This window comes from Stegostoma tigrinum, chromosome 20, assembly GCF_030684315.1.
Source record: "Stegostoma tigrinum isolate sSteTig4 chromosome 20, sSteTig4.hap1, whole genome shotgun sequence".
NCBI classification, from domain to species: domain Eukaryota; kingdom Metazoa; phylum Chordata; class Chondrichthyes; order Orectolobiformes; family Stegostomatidae; genus Stegostoma; species Stegostoma tigrinum.
In genome coordinates, this window is record NC_081373.1 from 47,155,693 (window position 1) to 47,174,532 (window position 18,840).

At 41.6% G+C, this 18,840-nt stretch overlaps 1 protein-coding gene across 3 annotated transcripts in view; it reads left to right on the plus strand.

Annotated features, from left to right (window-relative positions):
• Nucleotides 1-18,840, plus strand: part of prkg1b (protein kinase cGMP-dependent 1b) — a 716,840-nt gene that overhangs the window by 289,011 nt on the left and 408,989 nt on the right. For all 3 annotated transcript variants that reach the window (XM_059653149.1, XM_059653147.1, XM_059653148.1), the window contains exon 3: nt 3,519-3,632. In XM_059653149.1, coding sequence (XP_059509132.1) covers nt 3,519-3,632 — 114 coding nt within the window. The remainder of the gene's footprint in view (nt 1-3,518; nt 3,633-18,840) is intronic.

The following is an 18,840-nucleotide window of genomic DNA, read 5'->3' on the forward strand; positions in this document are numbered from 1 at the left end:
TCGACTTTGTCTTTCAACACTGCCCATCAGAAACCAGCATCTGCCACACTTCAAAATAAATTACACATGCAGTTTTATTTCACCCAGTTAGCTGACAATACCTTTCCTCATGAAGACAAACAATGCTTCTGGTGCTTGTTAAATTCAGTTTAGAGCAGGTGCCATTTTGATGTAAATTACAAGTGCCAGGAATAATTAACAGCCAAAGATCCAAGAAGAAAAATTAGCAGCCACTTGGGCAATTATGGACTAATGGAGGAAAGCCAGATGGTTTTGGTAACGGCAAATTAACTTAATTAACTTGATCATGGATTTTGATGAGATATCAGAGAGCGCAGTTTGGGGCATTTAATGTTGTGTGTATTGACTTTCAAAAGTCACTTGAAGTACGATGATGCAGCGTATTAAAAACAATTGACGCTAATGGACTGAGGGGGTTATGATCGTAGTGGAAAGCAAATTATTAAAGTAAGGATAGTAGGATTGTTGAGAATGGTTGTTTTACAAAAAGAAGTGGCTTTCTCCAGGATTCAGTCCTGGGTTCCTGTTGTTTTTGATACAGTTTAATAACTTGGATTGGAAGGTGCAGGGCTATGCTTTGAAATTTGATGATAACACAAAATCTGAAACAGTGAGAAAGGTAACAGTAGACTTTGAGAAGAGCTATATAGGTTGTTGGAACGAAAGGACACATGGCAGATGAAATTAATTCTACAGAAGTGAAATCAGGTACATTTTGGTAGCAAGGATGAGGAAAGACTTTGCAACTTTAATAGTATATTTGAGAAACAGGTCCGCACTGGAGAGATCAGTGGAAGTCCAAACTTTTCAAAGTAATTAATATAGAAAATGAGATCTTGGACTTTAAAAATAAAGGTATTGATTACAAAAACCCAAGAAGTTACCCTAAACCTGCATATAGCTGTATTTTGCACGTCATGTCTAATTCTAGACATGATACGTTGAAAGGAAACAATGTCGATAAGAGGTGGAGAGTCTTATTTTTAATTTGTTGTGGGTGTTGGATGTCAGTGGCTGAGCCAACATTTATTGCATGTCCCTAATTGCTCAGCGGGCAGTTATTCTTCAACCACATTGCTGTGGGCCCGGAGTCACATGTAGGTAAGTATGCCAGATTTCCCTTCTCCAAAGGACTTTGGTGAACATGATGATGAGTAGACAGGATCATAGCATTTGGAACATAATATGGGCAAGTGTGGGGTTCTCCACCGTAAAAGGAGGATCAAAGGTGCAGAACATTAAATCATGAGGGATTGTTATATATTGATGTCCAAAAGGATCTTGGTGTGTCTGTTTGTAAATTATTATAAGCTGCTATGTGGATGCAGCTATTTGGAAGTCTGTTAACCTTTATTAGAAGACTGGAGTACAGGAACAAAAACAAAACTTGCTTCACTTCTAGAGAGCACTGTTGAGACCACAGCTGGGGTATTCAGTTCGGTTTTGTCCCTGAAAAAGAATATTCTTGCCAGAGAAAGGTTTGCAATAGAGGTTTACCAGATTGATTCCTGGGATTGCGGGACCCTCCTATGATGAGAGATTGAGGAGATTGTGGGCCTTTATTCTCTGGAGGTTAAGAAGAGTGAGAGAAGCTCTCATAGAAAATTATACAATTGCAAAAGGGCTATGCAGTGTGGATACAGAAAGGATGCTTTCCCTGGCCAGTGAGATTAACAACCCGAGGAGACAGTCTCAGAAGAAATGCCAGGTCATTTAAGGTTGAGGTGAAGCTGAAGACTGTAGAAGTTCTGTTATTAAGTAAGTTCAAGACAGATTTCTAGTTAACAGTAACATGAAACAATGCAGAGGTGGAAAAAGAATATGGCATTATGATAGATAATCAGCAATGGTCTAGAATGGCAGGGAGGCTTGAAGGGCTGAATGGTCTACTTCTGCACCCATAGTCCTTTGCTCCTGATGGGCAATGAGTTTGAATTTGCCCCATTAATCAGTAAAATCATTCAGTGACAGTGTGGTTTGGTTGGTCTTAAGACATTCATTCTTAAATGATAAAGCTTGAGTGCCAAATAGCTTTTGTGCCTATTGCAGCTGTTATGAAATTATCTGCTGTTTGCCTGCTTTCAATGGACAAATGTGAACTGAAATAAGTACTGAACCATCCACAGAGAAGCTATTTTAGTTACATAACTGTGATAATATAGAGACACATGAATCCTGTCAACATAAAGCCTTCTTTGCGCTTTTGGGAAAATGGCAACTTCAAATGCTGTTATAATTTTTTGAACAATTTTCAGTTTTCTTTTCCAAGGTCTCAGTAAATGTAGCTATGTCATGTGTCCTGGCACTTTTATATGTATAATTATTAATGCCTACAGTAAGCACCTCCAAATTTATATAGCATGCATGAAGGAACTAACATATAAGAAGCTATCTGTAAACTGTAGAATAGACATTCAATATAGGAGCATATTACTGAAGATGCTGGAAACTGTACTGAAAACAAAAAATGCTGGAGATCACAGCAGGTCAGGCAGCATCTGTGGAGAGAGAGCAAGCTCACGCTTTGAGGTAATGGGAACTGCAGATACTGGAGAATTCGAGATAACAAAGTGTGGAGCTGGATGAACACAGCAGGCCAAGCAGCATCTCAGGAGCACAAAAGCTGACGTTTCGGGCCTAGACCCTTCATCAGAAAAGGGGGATGGGGTGAGGGTTCTGGAATAAATAGGGAGAGAGGGGGAGGCAGACCGAATGTGGGTAGAGGAGAAGATAGGTGGAGAGGAGAGTATGGGTGGGGAGGTAGGGAGGGGATAGGTCAGTACGAGGAGGATGGACAGGTCAAGGGGGCGGGATGAGGTTAGTAGGTAGCTTTTGTGCTCCTAAGATGCTGCTTGGCCTGCTGTGTTCATCCAGCTCCACTCTTTGTTAAGCTCACACTTTGAGTCTAGATTACTCTTCATCAGAGCTGACATGAAGTGATGTATGGACAACATTTATACAACAGTAAGATGAGGGGTGTGGGAGTGGAGCGCTGGGGAGAAAGGATGTGCAGCTTAAGTGATTGGAATGTAAAGACAGGTTGCAACCTCCTGGATTTAATATTGAGTTCAGCACCTTCAGATTGTGAACCCACTCTCATTCCTTCCCTGTCTTTTCACTTTAGCTAGCTGTATTCTCTGTCACCATGTCCTCTTTCCCCTCCTTGACTCCAGTGGGGGCACCAGTTCTTTCCCGTCTGATGAAGAATTGTGCAGCAACATTCATTGCTCCCTTGCACTCTCCCCATGGATGTTGCCTGATCCACTGTGATCTCCAGCATTTTCTGTTTTCAGTGGAGAGTCAGTGTTGTGAAGCTGGACTCCCAGCACATGGGACAGGGAAACATGTGGTAGGGTTTGAATTTCATCATACGTTCCAGGCAGGATTGAATAATTGGGAAACTTACCCTTGTGTATGTTATGTTTTAAATTTGAAATAGTTGAATTTTATTAAGATAAACCAGGAAACGACAGTGTTTGTTTTCTCTTTTCCTTCAGAGGGCAAAGTTGAAGTAACAAAAGAAGGAGTGAAGCTGTGCACCATGGGACCAGGCAAGGTGTTTGGTGAGCTTGCCATCCTGTACAACTGCACCAGGACTGCCACAGTGAAAAGTAAGCTCCTGTTCAATGCACCATGCCCTGCTGTGTGATCATATTTGACTTGTGTTCCTTTGATGAACTCCTGTTTGTGACGTGGGAAAATTAATTGTACAATGTGTAATGCTCCGAGCTGAATTTAGCACCATCCTCCCTAAATCACTGGAGTTAGATAGATCGCGTTCGATTTGAAGTTAGAATTAGAATTCTAATTAGAATTAGGTTTTATTGTTATGTGTACCCAACTACTGGGATACAGGAGTATACAGTAAAAAGCTTACAAAGTTGCCATTCAAGGTACCATATTGGGTACAAGGTACCTAGGTACAAAATCTTAGATAAAAATGTCAGAAAAATAAAGACATTAGTTAAAAGTACAACTTTACAATTCTTGTCAGTATAAAGTAGTGAAAAAGAAACAAAATGAGAAATAAAGAAACAATGAAATAGTTATATATCTGGACCTCACGCGCTTGTATGGAAACACAATTAATTAAGTTTTCTGATTTTTAATTGGGGTGAGGGAGAGATTAGATTTTCTGAGAACTATAGCCTTTTAATTTTAAATCCTTTGTCTTCAAATTCAAAGGATCATTTGTTCAACAACACTTGAGTTTCAACAATTACTTGCAGCAAAGAGTCCGGTTAATGCAATCTTTAAGGTCATTTTCAAATTGCAACTTGTTGCATCTTGCAGTTTTTATTTATATTTTATATTAGAGAGAAGGTGCTTGATCTGTTTAAGAGAACATTAAATTTGAAAAGGATATTTTCTTTGAATTATGCTGTATTAATAAAACTGGAAAAATGCTATTACTATACAGATGTGCACACACAAAAGACATAAAGTGACAGACATTGGTTTTCAGGTTACTTGCCTTGTGTAGTACAAATTAATTGAGATCTTCTTGTTTGTTTTAATGTCTCATTTGTACTTGAAAGTGGGCACTTTATCAGCATTTCAGTCTCCACTGCAAAGCATAGCTTCGGACTTAGTATTGAAGATACAACTATCAGACTGGACTGACATGGGGTAGCGATCTAATCCTCACCCTCTGACCTGTTCTTCAATCCAGCCCAGAGTGTTTATTGTTAGGATAAGAAGGCATGATCATGTATAAGTGTGACTATATGTGGAAGAAAGAGGAGCTGCCAGCATGGAAGAGGCCAAACAGATGTAGGTCATCAGAGTTGTAAATAAATTCACACAAACCCATGCCCAGAGTCATTCCATCTTAGGGTCTTAAAGGAAGCCACTGCAGAAATGATGGATGCTGTGGGGATCATTTTCTAAAGCTCACTAGATATAGATGAGGTACCAGTGGACTGGAAGTCTGCAAACAATCTGCTTTTCAACATGGTTACAAAGGATCGGCCAAGTAATTATCGGTCAGTCAGCCTAACCTTGGTGGTGAGCACACTACTGGAATCAAGACTGAGAGTCAGGCTTAGTTACTCAAAGGCATGGAATGATCAGAAATAGCCATAGAACTTTACAGCATGGAAACAGGCCCTTTGGCCCAATTTGTCCGTACCACCCAGTTTTCACAATTAATCTCGTCCTATTTGTCTGCATGTATCCCTCCATATATCCCAAATATGTACCTGTCGAATGTTTCTTAAACAGAGTGGTTTCATGAAGGGAACGGAAGATTGTGTGGAATTTTGAGGACGTAACAAAGGAAATTGATAATGTTAGTACAGTGAATGTTGCCTACATGTATTTTAATAAGGCACTTGACATAGCCCCACATGGCGAACTGATCAGAAAAATTAAAACCCATGGCATATGGGAATGCAGTGAGTTGAATTTAAAATTAGCTCAGTGACTGGAAACAAAGGTCTACAGATGTTTTAGTGACTGAAAAGCAGTTTCCAGTGGTGTTCCATGAGGCTCAGTGTTGGGTCCCTTGCCCCTTGAGGTACTTATTAGATTTATGTGCAGGAGGCATGATTTGGGAAATTTGCAAATAACTCAAAAATTGTCTCAGTAGTCACGAAGCGAATGAATGACTATGTGCTGCAGGAGGATATCAAAGGTTTGATTGAGTGGGTGGAAAAGCAGCAAAAAGAATTCAATTTGGAGAATTGTGAGCTTATATATTCGGGGAGCAGCACCTTAAAAAAAGGGCATACACAGTAAACGAGAATGCATGTCTACAGTTTCCTGAAGGTAAAGAAAAGATGGCAAAAAAACAAGATAGGATACTTGCATATATTCGGTGAGCTGTTAAGAACATGCGCAGGGATGTAGTGCTGGGAACTACATGAGACACTGGCTAAGCCACAGTTGAAGTTTGTGTATAGTTCGGGTCACCACATTACAGGAAAGTCGTGAGGGTTTACAGAGATTTAAAAAAACACTGTCAAGATTTGGAAGTTGCAGATATGAGAAAGGAATGGATAGGCTACGGTCATTTTCTTTATAACTTAGGAGGCTGTTCTAGGTGTACAACGTAATGATAAGTTTGTTTAGGGAACACATAGAAAACCTGTTTCCCCGGTAGAGATAGCACGGTGTGAAGCTGGAGGAACACAGCAGGCCAAGCAGCATCAGAGGAGCAGGAAAGCTTGATGTTTCGAGTCGGTACCCTTCTTCAGAAATGGGGAAGGGGAAGGGGATTTTGAAATAAATATGGAGACAGGGGGAGGTGGATAGAAGAAGAATAAAGGAGAAGATAGGTGGAGAGGAGACAGACGGGTCAAAGAGGCAGGGTTAGAGCCAGTGTAGGTGAATGTAGGTGGGGAGTTAGGGAGGGGAAAGGTCTGTCCAGGGAGGACAGACAGGTCAAGGGGGCGAGATGAGGTTAGTGGGTAGGGGATGGGGGTTGGGCTTGAGGTGGGAGGAATGGTTAGGGAGGTGGGGACTAGCTGGGCAGGTTTTGGGATGTGGTCGGGGGAGGGGAGATTTTGAAGCTTGTGAAGTCCACATTGATACCCTTGACCTGCAGGGTTCTCAAGTAAAATATGAGATGTTGTTCCTGCATCTTTCGGGTGGTGTCACTGTGGCAATGCAGGAGGCCCAGGATGGACATGTCGTCCAAGGAGTGGGTGGGGGATGGGAGTTGAAATGGTTTGCGACTGGGAGGTGTAGTTGTTTGTTGCGAACTGAGCGTAGGTGTTCCACAAAGCAGTGCCCAAGCCTCCGTTTGGTTTTCCCGATGTAGAGGAAGACACAACGGGAACAGCGGATACAGTATATCAGATTGACAGAAGTGCAGGTGAACATCTGTTTGATGTGAAAAGTCTTCTTAGGGCCCAGGATGGGGGTGAGGTGGGAGGTATAGGGGCAGGTGTAGCATTTGCTTCGGTTGCAGGGAAAAGTGCCGGGGGTGGTGGGTCTGGAGGGGAGTGTGGAACGGACAAGGGAGTCGCAGAGAGAGTGGCCCCTCCGGAAAGCACGTAAGGGTGGGGAGGGAAAAATGTCTTTGGTAGTGGGGTCAGATTGCAGATGGCGGAAATGTCAGAGGATGATGCATTGGATTTGGAAGTTGGTGGGTGGTACATGAGGACGAGGGGGTTTCTGTTTCGGTTATTATTGCGGATAAGGGGTGTGATGGATGGGTTGTGGGAAAAGCGGGAGACACAGTCAAGGGCATTTTTGATCACTGTTGGGGGGAAGTTGCGATTTTTGAAGAAAGAGGACATCTGGGATGTTCGGGAGTGGAATGCCTCATCTCGGGAGCAGATGCGGCAGAGGCGAAGGAATTGGGAATAGGAGATGGCCTTTTTACAGGAAGATGGGTGAGAGGAGGAATATCCTAGGTAGTTGTGGGTGTCAGTAGGCTTAAAATGGATATTGGTTTCCAGCTGGATGCCAGAGATGGAGACAGAGAGGTCCAGGAAGGTGAGAGAGGTGTCAGAGATGGTTCAGGTAAACTCAAGGTTAGGGTAGAAGGTGTTAGTGAAGTGGATGAACTGTTCGAGCTCCTCGTGGGAACATGAAACAGCACCGAAACAGTCTTCAATGTAATGGAGGAACAGATGGGGAATAGGGCCAGTGTAGCTTTGGAGGTGGGACAGCTCCACGCACCCTACGAAGAGGCAGGCATAGCTTGAGCCCGTGCGGGTTAATTCCTCCCACTTCCTACAGACAAAGGGGGTGGCCATGGGTACCCGCACAGAGAGAATGCGAAAGTTTCACACAGACAGTTCACCCAAAGCTAAAATCAAACCCGGGTCCCTGGTGCTGTGAGGAAGCAATGCTTAGCACTGAGCCACCATGCCCCTCTAAGGAGCACCAGATGATGAAGTCAGTCATACATCTCATTTCCCCTCAATTAATGTCATACAGTTAACTCTGTAAAATTAGGTGATTTGATTCATAGTTAATTAATACGCTTAAATGTTTTTATAAGGTGAATTGTTTGGACTTGGCACACGCTTGGACTTGAAAAGGCATATTAGCAAATGATAAGAGAGAGATTATATGAGACAGTGGCAAGAATGGGAAGTTTGACTTAGGAGTGCTCCCTTTGGATTCTACATTGGACATATTCACAATATAAATGGAAAAGATATTTTTCTCCCCCTGCCCATTCTGGTTCTCAGCCTGTTCCATCAGGATCCCCATGGTTGTGTCCAGGAATCTAGATACTATTGCAGCTGTTGAAGCTGCTCCCCACATCATTGTACAGCTCCAGTGTCTTGCTTGTCCTGTTATGGGTGGCACGGTGGCTCAGTGGTTAGCACTGTAGCCTCTCAGCGCCAGGGACTTGGGTTCAATTCCAGCTTCGGGCGACTGTCTGTGTGGAGTTTGCACATTCTCCCTGTGTCTGTGTGGGTTTCCTCCAGGTGCTCCGGTTTCCTCCCACAGTCGAAAAATGTGCAGGCTACGTGGATTGGCTGTGCTAAATTGCCCGTAGTGTTCAGGGGTGTGTGGGTTATAAGGGGATGGGTCTGGGTGGGATGCTCCAAGGGGCGGTGTGGACTTGTTGGGCCAAAGGGCCTGTCCCCGCACTGTAGGGAATTTAATCTACAGGTAGCACATGTGAGACGGCATAAATCTGGAGCAGCATAATGGCACCACCACCCAACAGCAGCTCAGCCACTATTTGGAAATGAGTGGCCATTCGCTTAATCTCTGTACCATGGGTTGGGAACCTTGGGCATGTAACATTGCTGTTCTAAAAAAATGAGAGAACTAGACAATTGTAGACCAGTTAACCTAATATCTGTTGATGGAAAATTGCCCACCATTTGTTGTCAGGGATTTGCTAGACTGGATAACTTTCAGTAGAGTGACTGAATGCCTTGGACTTTTCAGCTGATCAGAGAAAAAATGCACGGAATTGTTGGTGATATCTTATGACTCTGGTTGAATTCTCTTGTACTGGTGACCCAAGGAGTGGGCAGAGCAATTCCCATTGATGTTGCTCATATTGAATCTCAATGGTATCTGATCAAATTCCTCATAACAAACAGTTCACTAAGTTCAAGCTCATGGGATTGATGGCAAATTATGGACCCAATTAGGTCATTGGCCATATTGCATGAGACGCGACAGTGGACGGGTCATCGCATTGGTAGGATGTGACTCATGGTGTTCTGCAATGATCTAATTTGGAGCCTCAGTTATTCACTGCAACTGGCAGCTAGAATGCAATGTATCCAGTTGTGCTGACGTCACAAAATGGGCTTCGTTGTAAGCAGACTGAAACATTAAATTACAAAGAAATATTAATAGCTTAGATAAACTGTGCCAAATGGATTTCAGTGTAGACAGAGGTGAAGTATTTACCTGGAACTCAAATGGCTAGAACTAGATATTCTCTAAGTTGGTGAAAGCTATAAATGGTGGAGATATCAAGTAAGTTGAGATTGATTAGGTACAGAAAATAATCAAAGATGCTAATGGATGCTGATCTTTATATTGAGTGGATAGACGTCATGCTTCAGCAACAATTCTGGCAGAAAGGCAACAAGAAATTGTGTTGCCTTCTGAAAGGAGGGCTCTGTATCTCCCTGGAACAGGAATCCCCACATTTGTGCCTCTAGAACCCAACCCACCACCGTCCCTGCCCCTTGCTAGGGTTCCCAGTTTCTTTAAGCCCAAGAAGTATTTACCCACTTCTTGAGACTGTATGGATCTCAGAAATGGTCACTGATTGTGCCAAAATCAGATAAGTGGCAGCTCTAGAGAGCAGCACTTCCTGTTCTTGAAGGGCGTAAGTCCTCCTCTCAAGTAATTAAGATCTGCCCCAGCATTTTGACATTTTGTTTTATTGATGCATTGCAAGGAACAAGTTGTCCCATAAAATTCACGCTGTGGACTAATCTGAGCAGTTCTGCGCACCTCACCTTGGGAAGGCTACATTGAACCCAGAAGAAATGAAAAGTAGATTTATCCAAATGATGGCTGGATACCAATGTTAAATTACTATGAGACGTTAAATAAACCAGGGCAGCTCACTTTGGAAGGTTACAGGAGGATTTATTCAAAACTTCCACCACATTTTCTGGAAGATATAGGGTGATTCGGGAGGAACTGTTTTGCTACTTGCGAAAATTAGGACTTAGGGACATAATTCTAAAAAAGTAAAGTCAGATCTTTCAAGTGTAAAATGAGTAAATTTTGATACACAGTGCACAGTGGAAGTTTGGAACTCTTCCAGAACTGTTTTCAGTGTTCCAGTTTTCGTTCAGCCCAGGTTTTTCATAGTTGAAGCATTACTTCTACTTTCTAGTGTACAAGTCCCTAGCATTTCATGAGGCTCTTTTGGCCTGAGATCAGTCTCTAATTTTGAACCTGAAATTGATGGATGTTTGTTATCGAAAGGTATTAAGGGACACAGGGCAGAGATTAGTGGAGCTGTCACTCGCCAAACTTGAACTCCAGACTGTCTGGTTCTAATTGTACTTTTCTACTTGTGTGTGTTTCTACGCACTGAAGTGTATGACTGCAGAAGATTGACATGGTAATCCAGTATTCTACTAGAATTTGTCCTTTTTACTGTACCCAAATGCCAGTGGAAAATCTTGGCATTCTCAACTTTTAATTTTTTTCCTATTGATTCGAAATTTTTGCCCTTTTTTCTGTTTTTTTTTGCAGTGTGTGTAGCATGGTGTACGCACGTGGGTGTGGTGTGTGCACAATCTTTTGAATGAGTTGCTTTTTCCTGAGGAGGACTCACATTGGGATAAACAATCCTGGCTGAGTTAGTGCAGTATAATGTTTAGAGAGATTGGCAGAGTTGGGGAATTACATATGCTAGGCAAGTAATTTTCGCAACTTCCATAAGGGTTTTCGGGCTTCATTTCCCGAATTGCTCAGGCTGGCAACTTGTGCTGCTGTCGATCAACACAGCCATTAGTTGATAAGCCCATTGTCGGTTCTGGAGTGATAAGACTGTCTGAAGTTTGAACGTACCATAATGCTTCGATTTTTGCCTGAAACAATGTCAGTACAAAACGCAACTTAAAATCTCAGTCAGCTTTCACACTGGCAGCTCTATTTATTCCTCTGTAAAAAAAATATCAAAGCCTAGATTGCAGCACTGTATTCAGGCATGGATTGAAGTTCGTCATTAAACTGTAACTCAAACTTATTTGCAAAAAAAAAGCATGTTCATGACATGCTTGAAAAGGAAATCTTTTTGATCATCTGTTAAAACAGATTTATTTTGTGTCATCAGAAACACTGGGAATAATTGCAGCATTTGACTTTTTGTTTGTAATTTGTATTAGTTTCCACATGGAAATATTCTTGCATTCGATTTTAATATTGACAGCTAAATGCATTCAATATTGCAGCATCTCTTTCACCTGTAGGAATGTATTAATTCTACACAATTCATGGAGTGGTCTCGTAACCACTTATTTAATTAATTATTTGTTAGCAAAACTATCACTTGAACATTAACAAAGAAGATAAATATTGAAATGGCACCATTCAAGATTTCAGGACATCTGAAAGAAGGGCTTTTGACGTGTAGTAACCATTGTTATGTGGGTAGACTGTAAAACGCTTTTGTTACTCCAAGTGTCACATTGGAGAATTTGCTTCAACATTGTATAAAGGGTTAGCTGTCAATTTTGGAGTGCCCTGACTAGAATACACCATTGGGTTGATTGATTGGGTGCTCTTGGCTGAGAACTGCAGAGGAGCTTGAGAAATTATGATCTTCCCTCTACTCATCCAAATGGAGCTACAAGCAGTTTTGGATAGCTCTTAAATCCATATTCCAAACCACTTGTCTATACTTTGCTGACAGGTGTCAACATAGCCCAATCCATAAAGTTAAAACAATGCCCAAATCTTATTGGAAAATGAGATGAGTTTGTAAGGCTGTTACTTAGGCACAGATTGGCCAGTAAGTTCAAGCAGTCAAAATATGAGCAGAGTTTTCGGAGCAGTTTGTGGATAGGTGTGAAGCCTCTTCAGAGAGATGGAAGGTCTGAATGAGGTTATTTATTTTCTTAGTGAGGTAGTGACAATACCTCAATACAGCAGGGGACAACTCTTGGAAGAGCAGTGTAGTTGTGATAAACCAGGGAGTCCAATTCCTTGTGAAAACTTAAGGCTTTGAATGGGGGCAACCTGCAGAGGGGAGGTGGTATTTGGACTTTTTAAGGGTGGGGAAAGATCTGGGATAGGGAAGCATGATGGACTTGGTGAAGTCCTCATAGTGTGATGGGGAGGAGAATGCTGAATAGAACCTTGTGAGTGCAATGTGGATGGAAGGGATGGATGGACAGTACTTTCAGGAAGGGAGGGTGCTGAGACCAGGGGAGAGCCAGGCAACCTGCATTGATTCTAACGTTTTCATGTTGGATATTTGGTCATATTGAGTTAACACAGAGTGGTAAAGGAATGAGGTCTACTTTGTGACCCTTCATTTGTTAATGCAATGCCAATCAACCCCCTTAACGCTGAAAGAGAACAAAACAGGATGGAGGTGTTCAGTTCTGACAAACGGCAAATTATTCTTATGATTTTAGAAGTGTAAACTTTTAGGTCTCTTATTTTTCCTTTTTGGTCATTTTTAAAACATTTGCTTCTGTAAACTCATAATTTATTTTCTTGTTTATTTCTCTTTCTGATTTGACTTAAATTCATCTCTCTTATCCTTGCTCCTCTATTTCTTTCTCCATCCTTAAGCCTTTTTACAAGATCATAACACCATTGTTGTATTTTGAGTGTACAATGCCAATTTCATGAATTGCATTTACAGGTTCATCATTTCCTTTACTGTGCTCAGCTCATATCTGTAGCAATTTAAAGAGTAGAAACCATCAAACCTGAATAAATGTGGGAAAAAGTCTAACCAGCAGTATATGCCAGGAGAATACTTTTCTACGGTATTCACAACTGAGAGGGACCTAGTTGTAGAGGAGGACAGTGTGAAACAGGTTGGAAAGCTAGAAGAGTTCACTGATACTAAGGAAGATGTGCTAGGAATTTTGAGGAAGTTGAAGATAGATAAGTCCCCTGGGCCTGATGAGACTTATCCAAGGATTCTATGGGAAGTGAGGGAAGAGATCGCAGGGCCTTTGGCGATGATCTTTTCGTCCTCACTGTCCACGGGTATAGTGCCGGAAGATTGGAGAGAGGCAAACGTCATTCCCTTGTTCAATAAAGGGAATAGGGATAACCCCTCAAATTATAGGCCAGTTAGTCTTACGTCAGTGGTGGGCAAATTATTGGAAAGGGCTCTGAGAGATAGAATTTCTGATCACTTCGAAAGTCACAGTTTGATTCGTGATTGCCAGCATGGATTTGTGAAGGGTAGTTCCTGCCTCACAAACCTTATTGAATTCTTTGAAGAAGTGACCAAACACGTGAATGAAGGTGGAGCAGTGGATGTGGTATACGTGGATTTAAGTAAGGTGTTTGATAAGGTTCCCCATGGTAGGCTCATGAAGGAGGTAAGGAGGCATGGGTTAGGGGGAAATGTGGCAGATTGGATTCAGATTTGGCTGACCCTTAGAAGACAAAGGGTGGTAGTGGACAGAATATATTCAACATGGTGCTCAGCTACGAGTGGTGTACCTCAGGGTCCTCTTCTATTTGTGATTTTTGTAAATGAATTGGGTGAAGGAGTGGAAGGGTAGATTAGTAAGTTTGTGGACGAAACGAAGGTGGGTTGCATTGTGGACAGTGCGGAGGGCTGTTCTAGGTTACAACGGGTAACAGATAGGATGCAGAGCTGGGCTGAGAAGTGACAGATAAAGTTTAACCCTGAAAAGTGTAAGGTGATTCATTTTGGAAGGACAAATTTGAAAACATAATACAGGGTTAATGGAAAGATTCTTGGCAGTGTGAAGGAGCAGAGGGATCTTGGGGTTCATGTCCACTGTTCCCTGAAAACAATGACTCAGGTGGATAGAGTTGTTAAGAAAGTGTATGGTGTGTTAGCTTTCATTGATAGAAGGATTGAGTCCAAGAGCAGTGAAGTTATGCTCCAGCTATACAAAAGCCTGGGTCAGCCACATCTGGAGTATTGTGTCCAGTTCTGGTCGCCTCTTTACAGGAAAGATGTGGAAGCATTGGAAAAGGTGCGGGAGAGATTTACCAGGATGTTGCCTGGAATGGAGAGAAGGTTTTATGAGGAAAAGGTGAGAGAGCTAGGGCTTTTCTCTTTAGAATGACGACGGATGAGAGGTGACTTGGTAGACGTGTACAAGATGATCAGAGATACAGGTAGATAGACTGCCAGAGACTTTTTCTTAGAGTGGAGGCCGCTGTTTCGAGGGGGCTTAGTTTTAAAGTGAGTGGAGGTTGATGTAGGGGAGATGTCAGAGGTAGGTTCTTTACTGAGAGAGTGGTCAGGGCATGGAATGCATTGCCGGAGAGGGTAGTGGATTCGGCCTCATTAAGGGCATTTAAGCAGCTATTAGATAGGCATATGGATGATAGTATAATGTAGGGGTGGAGATTAGATAAACCTTAGGATTAGGGTAAAAATTCGGCACAGCATTATGGGCCAAAGGGCCTGTACTGCACTGTTCTATGTTCTGTATTCTATTGCCTGGTCCAATAAGCTTTGGTCCTTGAGCATGTGGGTTAGTTTGTCCTGGTTATTTTGTCCTGGGATTTTTTTGAAGAGAGGTTATAAGGCAGATATACCAAGCTGTCTCTAAGAAAGTAAACAATTTGTGAAGCCTTAATTATTTGAAAAAAGTTGAAACAATGAAAGCAGCCTGAGTGTGTCCAGCTTTCACAGAATAGGCTTTCTAGTTTTTACGTTTAATTTTGAGCAGAAGTTCTTGGGGTCTCAAAAGATTTGGAAACTTCAGTAAATGTCTCCTGGCTGCTGTTCTCTCTGAATCTTCCCTTGATGTTTTTTCCTCCTGCATTAGAGAACTGAGTGTGAGAATCTGTTTCTGAATTTGCCTTTTGCCCAAAGGATGTGTTTGTGGGATATTACTGTATCGGAGTAGTTAATTAGTAATAGTTACTGTATCTATTATTCGGTTCAGCTTTCTAATAGTTGAGTTATTTTAAATTCCTATTTCTTTTGTTTCTGTTTTAACCATAGCATTTAAAAATGTGGTGTTTTGCTTAACATTGAGTATTTTGATCAGTCATATTGCATCCGGAACATTGACACTTCATATCTACCCTTAAAATAAGAAAAAGTTAGGATTTAGACTACCATCTTAAAATAGTCTTGAGGGGGTCTGATCTAGCCTGTAGCAATCTGCACTGCGCAATCATTAAATGCTGAAGGCATGGTTGATGGAGAAATGCTGTAGATATGACCCCAACTTTGACAGATTTCTTCTAGTAATGCAAATCCTTGCTGGTACACAAACACACATACACACATACAAACACTCGCAGATAATAATGGGCTTGTAGTACTCCAAACTTTGCAGGAAGAAGCTGCTAACACCAGAGGCAAACTCAATCCATATTTCAACAGGTTAAGTTCTGAGTTATCCAATGTTAAGCAAGGTTGTGCTCAGCAAGCATTTGTCCCTTATTAAGTTATCACATGTCTGCTCAATGGGTCTGCCCTACTTTGGTCTAATTTATCAAACAAGGGCAGATGGATTGAATTTGACAGTCTTCTGGCAGCAGTCATTTATCTACTTCTGCTTTAAGGATCTTGCATAACGTTTATTTTCTCCCTAGGTGTTTGTGTCTTTTTTCTGTAGTCTTCAGTTTGCTCGCTGAGATCCTGAAGTCTTGATAATTGCTTCTGTCTTGCAAGTTGCAGCTAATAAATTCCCAAGAGTCGCTGGTTGAAGCTACATGGTAATCAGCAATCCAAATGTCGAAATGAACAGAAATTGACAGGTCTCCAAAAGTTCAGGTTGTGTCTGATCACGGATATGTAGTTCAGAGTGTTAACATTTGCCGTGTATTGTGTGCCCTGATGCTTTAATTATTGGTCTGTCTTGTCTGCATTATTTAAGTGTTTCAAAGAAATGAAAGCGTCGAGGACTACCTTTGTAACTACAAAGTGTTTAGAATATAATTAGAAGTTTCAGAGCAGAGTGCAGACAAAGTAATGAGTCCAATGCAGGAAACCTTTAGACTGTGGCTTGTAGTGTAGCTAATCCAGCCAGTGATCCTTTACTCCAATAAAAACAAAGAACTATGGATGCTGAAGGCCTAATACAGTGAACTTGTATTCAACAATGAAAAATTAGTGAGCTTCCCTCCCCTTAATGACCCACTTGGCAGTTGCCAGCTGCCCAAAATGCAGATTTATGTGAGGAAAATACTGGCACTGGGTGAGGCTGCCATTCCTCACTGATGGTGTGGGTGAACCTCCATTAGCGGGAAATTGATTTTGCTGTTACCCTCACATCAGGGTAATTTTACTCCCTTCATCTTATTTCATAGCCACTGAAGATCAATTGCACTGTTTATTGACTTGGAAGTGATCAGGAGGAGGATAATATGACAATTCAAGAAGGCACAGGCTGGGGCATTGGATAAGCACATAGCAGATGAAATTTAATGTGGAGAATTGTAAAGTGATACATTTTGGTCAGCAGGCAATATAAACTACAATCCTAAATGCCACTCAAGCACTGAGATACTTGACAGTATAAAAGCACAAGTCATTAATGCTAACAGGGCAGGTTAGGAAAGTGTTTTTAAAATGGATCATGGGGTTTATAAATAGAGACAGAGCAGTCAGTAGGAAGGAGGTTATGACTTGCTGTTGTAAAACACTGATTCAGACTCAGCTGGGGTAATTAATCTAATTCTGGACACCATGTTTGAGGAAGAATGCTTTAGAGAGAATGCAGAAAAAATATGATAAGACTGTCTCCAATGCTGAGGGACTTCAGGTATGTGGAATAACTGGAGAACAAGGAGATCTTTGCTGAGAAAGTTGAGAGAAGTTTTGTTGGAGATCTTCACAAACCTGAGGAGCCTAGACAAAGTAGTCAGAATTACTTTTTATTGTGGAAGGCTTCAGAATCAGAGGACACACATCTCAGATTATTAACAGAAGAACCAATGACAACTGATAATACATATATTTTCATGGTAAGTAGCTAGGATGGGGAAGGTCTGACATGAAATTGTGATAACGTCAGACTCATTGTGGCTTTCCAAAGGCAATCAGTGTTTGAAGAGAAAATATTTTCTGAGACGTGGAGAAAGAATAGGTGAGTGTGAATAGTTGAATAATGCCATCATGTGCTGTAACTGTTCTGTGATTCCTTCTGAGGTAACAGTCTTGATTTGACCATGAAAGACCTATTTTAAATTGGTAAGGAATCATACTCGAGTCATATTATGAGATGAACCATAATCTCACTGAATTGAGCTTCTATTTCTACGTGTTATAATCTTATGGTCTTTAGGGAATGAAATCTTTCCGTTCCTTGCCTAGTTTGGCCAACTCGTGATTCCAACCGTACAGCGAAATAGTTGACTCATTACTGCCCTCTGGGTGACAAGGGATAGACAATAAATGCTGTCCACGACAGTAACATGCATATCCCTGAAACAATGTATTTTTAAAACATCTGGGCTAGCGTTTCAATATGGTACAGTAACACTGTCTCCAGTGATTTGTTGATCTATTGAAGGCGTTTCCACTATTACAGTGTTTTTGAATGGACAGTTTGCTGGCTATCAGAAGTAACAAATTGGAAATTATATTATTTTGCTTCCTACAATAGCCAATCAAAGCACTGTTATCACTCACTTCAGTCAGCATAGATGCTTGGATTCCCTAAAGTATAGGTGCAGGCCATTTGGCCCATTGACCCTGTGAAGAGCATCGCTCTCAGACCGAGCCCTTATCCTATCCCTGTAACCGTGCATTTCCCATGGCTAATCCACCCACTCTGCACATCCCTGGTCACTGGGCTATTTAGCATGGCTAATCCACCTAACGTGCACATCTTTGGACAGTGGAAGGAAACTGATGAAGACACGGGGAGAATGTGCAAACTCCACACAGACAGTTGCCCGAGGGTGGAACCGAACCCAGGTCCTCGCACTGTGAGACAGTGGTACCAAGCACTTAGCCAACGTGCTGCCCTATTTCAGCAAGAACTTGTAAATGACGCAACAGCATTTTACCCACCTTTTTTCGTACTGTCCTTCCTCTACTTAGAAACCTAAATTATATCTTGAAAATGCAGGTAGCTTGCTGAAAAGTGCCAAGGTTCCGAAATGCCTGCTCCCAGTTGGTTGCCAGCTATTTATGATTAGTAGCAACAGTGGGTTCCTGCCTTGCCTCCTTTCTAGCTCTGTTGAAAATAAATGGAGATTCAAACAAACATGTGATTGATATCTTTACTGGTCAGTGGCCATTCTTTTCCAATTCCAGCCTCTGTTCAGCCTTGGAGAGTGACTGAAAAATCTGGCCAAGGTGCCTGTGAAGTATCACAATGATAACATAACAAAATTTTCTTGGACTGCGATTTGACTGTTTGTGTGAGGCCCATATTGCAAATAAAGCATTTCTAGTGAAGAGGGTATTTTGGTTTTCATGGAAGAGGAATAATGGATTTGGTACTATCTATTTTTCTGTCTTGTTGATGCGTTGCATAGAGATTTCAGGTATGTATGAAGAAATGGGGATCCTGTGGCTATCTCTCAACATCATCATAAAACAAGACATTGGACTAAATCAACCCATAAAGAGGCAGTGGGGAAAGGTTTTCTAGACATGTGTTCAATTATCAGAAGTTTTAATTATTCTTAGCAATTGTACAGGTTGGTTTCATTGGAATTGCGTCAAATGAAATGGCTGCATTTTCGGAAATTGGTGTCCATGGAAAATCACACATTGCTTCCAGA